This window comes from Folsomia candida, unplaced genomic scaffold, assembly GCF_002217175.1.
Source record: "Folsomia candida strain VU population unplaced genomic scaffold, ASM221717v1 Fcan01_Sc047, whole genome shotgun sequence".
Classification (NCBI taxonomy): domain Eukaryota; kingdom Metazoa; phylum Arthropoda; class Collembola; order Entomobryomorpha; family Isotomidae; genus Folsomia; species Folsomia candida.
The window spans coordinates 622350-628268 of record NW_019091239.1 but is presented as its reverse complement, the minus strand read 5'-3'; the positions used below and the strand labels follow the sequence as shown (position 1 = coordinate 628268).

General features: G+C 36.2%; 2 protein-coding genes across 2 annotated transcripts; both read left to right on the top strand.

Annotated features, from left to right (window-relative positions):
• Window positions 1-444: 444 nt before the first annotated feature.
• LOC118433307 lies at window positions 445-1791 on the top strand. The gene is made up of 2 exons (XM_035845108.1): window positions 445-575; window positions 661-1791. The coding sequence occupies exon 2, from the start codon at window positions 673-675 to the stop codon at window positions 1633-1635; it is 963 nt and encodes a 320-aa protein (XP_035701001.1). The 5' UTR covers window positions 445-575; window positions 661-672; the 3' UTR covers window positions 1636-1791.
• Window positions 1792-2480: 689 nt separating this feature from the next.
• Window positions 2481-5698, top strand: LOC110861940. Its single transcript, XM_022111071.2, has 4 exons — window positions 2481-2912; window positions 3563-4168; window positions 4552-4730; window positions 5296-5698. Exons 1-4 carry the CDS (start codon window positions 2801-2803, stop codon window positions 5554-5556), a joined length of 1158 nt encoding a protein of 385 aa, XP_021966763.1. The 5' UTR covers window positions 2481-2800; the 3' UTR covers window positions 5557-5698.
• Window positions 5699-5919: the final 221 nt, after the last annotated feature.

Below are 5919 nucleotides of genomic sequence, written 5' to 3'. Positions count from 1 at the left end.
TACATCGCTAAGTAAAAATTAGTTACAATGCCGGTCGTCAAATCCTTCAAGTTGTGTAGGGCCCTGCACCATTTGTTGTGACGGATTTTAGGAAAACATCATATCCTTCAGATGTAATTAATCGCAATATTTCTGTACATGTGTATCTCGAGGCAATGCGGGTAAAAAACGCTTGTAAAATACCTGTGGAAATAGCTCCTATTCTTTATGCGTGCTCCTAATGTGCAAAGTATTGTAAACATTACACACTAAACATGAACCTTTTTTTAACCATTTACCTGTGCACTGCGTATGCCTGTATGTATAAGCTGACAGAGGAACCCTTGATTTTGAAATGCCTTTGTCCCTAAATCCAGGATTCTGTACCAAACAACGTTATTCGATACGTGTTCTTATTTTAGAGCGTCCACATTCATATATGCGTAATGCTAAATTTATGTCTGATTGTAAATGTTCTTTAACACGACTAAAAAGTTTAACTTACAAACAACCGTCACACATTGAACTCATTTCCTTCCGAGTTTACGAAGAAAGAAAAAAACACTGAAAATCTGCAAGAAATCATAAATAACCATGTAAATTTTTAAATTACTAATTATACACATTTTGTGACACGTAAAAATGTAACTCTCATCTAAAAATTTGTTATCGTTTTCATAGACACTGCCAAAAATGGATCCTCTCCCCATCAAATCTGACGACAAACCTGACCAACTATCCCCCACCGATCCCACCCCCTCCCGCACCCTCCAAGTCTCCCACCCCACCTCCACCCCCGCCCAAATCTCCCTCGCGTCCGCCATCCTCTCCGGAAAGGACGACCTTGCCCGCGCCCTCTACGCCAGAACATACGCCAAGATCTCCACTGCCACCTACGACTGGGCCGTCATCGTTCTCATGCTCCTGCTCGGGCTAACCTCTGACCTCGTCGCGTCCTACACCAACCCCAACTCCACCGCCGAATTGGACACGGTCTTTGTCGGTATCGCTTCCTCCCTGATCATTCTCGTGTCCCATGTTGACGCCTGGTTTAAGCATCACTACATCGGCGCAGACGCCGCGATCGGGGTCGTATTTGGGGTGCACAGGCTCATCCTGTCTATCCGGACGGGGTGGGCGTGGGCCGGTTCCGTTTCCGGTTCCGAGGGGATTGTCCTGCCCGAGTGGATGTTCCAGATTTACACACTCGTCATGATTTTTATTGGGGAAAACCACGTCAGCACGGCGACAGCGGTCATTTTGTATGTAAATTTGGCGTTGTACTGTATCATTTTGGGGTTTCGGTATCCCCTCGTTACCATGGCGATTGTTTTAGCGAAGGTGCGCGGGGGGCGGGAAGGTATGAACAAGTTGGATGAGTTTGTGAGAAGATGGAAGAATTGGGTGGCGGCAGGATTTGCGGTGTTTCTGGGGGTAGTTTTTGTGTATGTGGAGGTTAAAGAGAATTCCGAGGGCGTGGGAGTGTTACAGGAGAAAATGGAAGAGTGGAAGCCTTGCTTGAAATTGGGGACAGGTTTTATGATTTTGTGGGGTCTTTTAGTCGGGACGGTGGGGATTGTTTGTTGGGGTGCGGTAAATTTGTGGGGGTTATGTGTATATTTGAGGGGTCGGTGTATTAGGGAAAGAATTGTTTGATAAAAAGATGGGCTTATGCGCCAGATATTTTTAAATTTTTACATTTTATGGAAAATGGGAATTCCCATAATATCGTAAGTTTATTAACAACGGAAGGGAATAATTATTCGATAATTTCTAACTTATAAAAATAAAATTCTCATAACTTTTAAAAAATTTGCAATATTTAGTGAATGGACGATATGATTTTCATTACAAAAAATTGTAACGCATGTATTTAAGACATACATTTCTAGTAACGTAATTCATAAGTTTATAAAAATAATAAAACCCTTGAAACACAATTAATAATATTTCCATATTTGCATACATACATACACTTAAATCATATGCTTAAATTATTGCATATTGTTAACATATGTGTATTTTATCACCAATTCATATCATATCAGAATACTGGTCAATTTATATCGCATACTTATCAATTTATTATTTGCATACATATGCATTTACTCACCAGGTTTGCAGTTATTTTTTTACATTAATTCCTAAACTAATAATTTGGTAAAAATTATACTTTAATTTTGTGCATCGTTTAAAGTGCATCAAAACGTTTAAAATAAGCTTTTAAATTATGATTACGTTGATTTTGAACGCCCGCAAATTCATAATTCCAAATTATAAACAAAAATAAAAAATAGCCCACAAATTTTGAGTTATTTTATGTACAAGTTTTTTTGTCTTATTAATAATCACTTCAGCTAGTATTTTAATTAAGAATAAATAAATTTTGAACAAAAAAACGTTTCATTTTTCCATGCAAACGTCTCATTCTCATGAAAACAGCCATTGAAAACTGGACACAAAAACTGGGCAAACTTTTCAACGAGACCTCTTCACGTATGAGTATGTAACACACTTTCTCCTTGTCCAGTCATCTGGTCCGTGTGAATTTAACGGAGAACATTTTTACGTAACAAATTTTTAAATTATCGTGTCAGAAACTTTCAAAAACTTCGTAGTTTTAAAGTTAAGCATCCTATTACGAAACTTGCATGATTTTTTATTACGTATGTAACTTTAGTATAATAATTTGGCTACGGTTAAAAAACGTGGTGTTTTTAAAATATTTCGATCACAAATTTACGTGAAACACAATTAAAATCATTTTTAAACATAAATATTTAATTAAAATAGAGTTTTAAACTACAAACTAATAATAATCATGACGGCTTCAATTATTATGAAACTCGAGTTGAGCAACCAACTCGAACTGTTACACAATCATCTTATCGAGACGTTCCAAGTTATTCAAGATTTCCTGGAAATTGAAGATGGTAACATACATTTTTTTAAAATTTAAATAATTAAAATGTAGGTTTTAATTCGCATGGATTTTTGCAACGGTGCGAAATGTGCAATATTATTTAATATGATGTATACAGTATACACATGTGCATAGACACGTGTCACGTGGTTGGTTATAGAATCATGCAAACATTCCAAATCCGGTTACAAATTTTATCCAAATTTTTCCAGCTTATTTAAAGTAACAAAATTTATTTACAGAGTTACACAAATTCACGTTAATTAATCTTCTCTAACATACATACATGTAACATTCATAATAGACACGTGGGTACAAAATCATGAACAAAATTCCAACCCAGGGTACAAATTTGGTGCATACTTTGAAAGTATTACTTTCCCACCTTATGTAAACGTTTCTCACCAAAGTTACAGGGTTACACAAATTCTCGTCAATTAATCTTTGTGTAAAATATGTGTAATTCATATACACGTGGGTACATACAGAATCATGCAAAGATTCCAAACCTGGTTACTCATTTCTCCGGCTTGTTTTACCTTTTTAAACGCTTGTACTGTAATAAAATTTATGTACAGCGTTACAAAACGTGACGTTAATTAATCTTCTCATTTATCAAATACTTAATTATTCCTAAAAATTCTTAATTAATTTTTGCAGGAGTTGGACCAGATTCCAGCGAGAATTTAAATTTGAAACAAACCTTATACAAATTTGTGACTCAAATGTCCTCCTTCACCTCGAACGTGACAAGTCTAAAGGTCAAATTGAACAAGTACCAAGAAGATGACGGGGATCCCAAGGGTTATCACAACGACGTTGTTATTAACGGATCCCCGTCACCGTCTACTTCTTATCACGACGACGCCATCGAGAACGATAAGAACACGGTGGTCAGAGTGAACAAGTATCAAGAAACTTGGGGTCACGCTGAGAAGACGGAGGTCAAGGTGAAGAAGTACCAAGCACACGGAGGTCATGACGACGACGACGTTATCAAGACGGATAAAAACACGCCGCAGCAGGACAACCTTATCGAGGAAGATAAGACAAAAAACGGTTACAAGTTTCCACCCGGGTGTAAAATAAAAACGGAAGAGCTCGAAGTGGAGGAAGTCGTGGTATCGGACGAGGAGGACGCAGACGAAGAATGCGAAGAAGAGGAGGAAGACCTCCTTCCGTATGAAATGGAGGAAGTAGAAACATTTCCGGTCGGCGAAGAAGGATATGAAGAAGAGGACGATTTCGATTTCAATTATGATGAATGTAAGTTAACGCAATTTGCATATATAGAAGAAATTCATGCTGGCCTTTTGGTAACTTTGTAAAATCCGTGACTTTTATAAACTTACAAATCCAATTTTCCAGGAAAATTAATTTTTGCGAACTTAAGTTCTCAGATGGGCGTCTCTTTATTTTTTTAGAATTTGGTAAAATTATTTTACAAAACGCACAGATTTTATGTACAAGTTATCAATGACTGCGTGAATTGTGTCATTAATAATTTGGTCATTTTGTGTAAGCTGCGTGCATATTTTTTTTACTAACTTTTGTAAAATATGCCGACTCTAATCTTTGCAAGTTTTTGTACATTTTATAATCAAAATACTTTCCTGGTAAAAAAATGTGATTTTTTTCTTAAATTTTAGATCCAGAAGGAACTTCGCCCCCAGAATATGAATATAAATATGACATGCATCCTGTCCAATTTGAGTATTCTACACCTCCGAATTTACCTACTGAAAGAAAATCTTCCTCCAGGAAGCAAATCATTGGTCTCAGAAATATTGACGAAACCCCCATCATTCAGGAAACTAAACCTGTCAAGGTTCATATTTTACGAACACAATTACAATCAAATCATTAATTCACTAGTTAATGCAGGACTCGTCACCAAAATTAGAACATTTTTAATCATTTCTCCGGGAACTTATTTTAAAATTCTGCACGACAAATTTGTAGAGCAGGTCGTTGGAAATTTAAAAAAAAGATACACTCCAAATTTTTACACTTTTTTAAGTCTAACGAGTCTTCGGAAAAATCGGAAGTTATCGTAACTCGCTTATCTTAATTAAAAAACTCTTCCTCTTCTATTAACCAACTTACTAGTCAAATTTATCACTTCAAAACGTATCAAACGCCATAAAAATGACCACAATTTTTTCGAATCTCCAAAAACTAATCTTTAATTGTTTTCAAAAATATTGCGACAAATTTCTCATCTCGCTTTTCCACTCCGTGTAATCCAATTTTTATACAAATTGGTCTTCCAGAATTTTAAAATAAGTTCCCAGAGCCGAGAAATAATTAAAAATGTGTGACGATTTTAACGAATTTATTGATGAGGCGTCGAGTCCTACATTAAAGTTAATTATGTAAATTTTGTGGCGCAGATTAACATGCGAACCAGAACGCCCATGTGGAACGGGAAACCCGTGTCGTTATCGACCCTGCGCGTAATGCGGTTTCGCAGCAGGATGACTGAAGAGCAGAAAATGGAGCAGAGGAGGAAGGATCGCGAGAGAGTGGCGCGGAAGAGGGCGGCCCTGCGCGCGGCGCGTGCCCTCCAACAAGGCGACACCAACGGGAACAGTAACTCTTCGGAGAGCTACGAAAGTCTGTGCATCATTAAAAAGAAGGAGGATTCGCCATAATGGAACTGATACGAAATTGTATTTTATCATATTATTGTGTTGAAACGGTACAATGTATTTTTTAAAAGCATGTTCTTCATTGGTATGAATTTTATTTAAACTGAAATAAAAACGATTTTATGTTTTATTTACGTGTCTGAAATGAAATTTTGTGGGGAGAGAATGAGTGATTTTTAAATTTATGCAGTGGTTTTATTTAAGCAAAATAAAATGCTTTTTATAATACAGTTACATAAATTAAGTATTATTTAACCTATTTCAATATGTATTACAGGGCTTTCTAATTATCCACTTTTCTAATTAAGTATCAATTAGTAATTAGTTCCGAAAATTTTGATCTAATTAATTGTTTAATTAGTAATT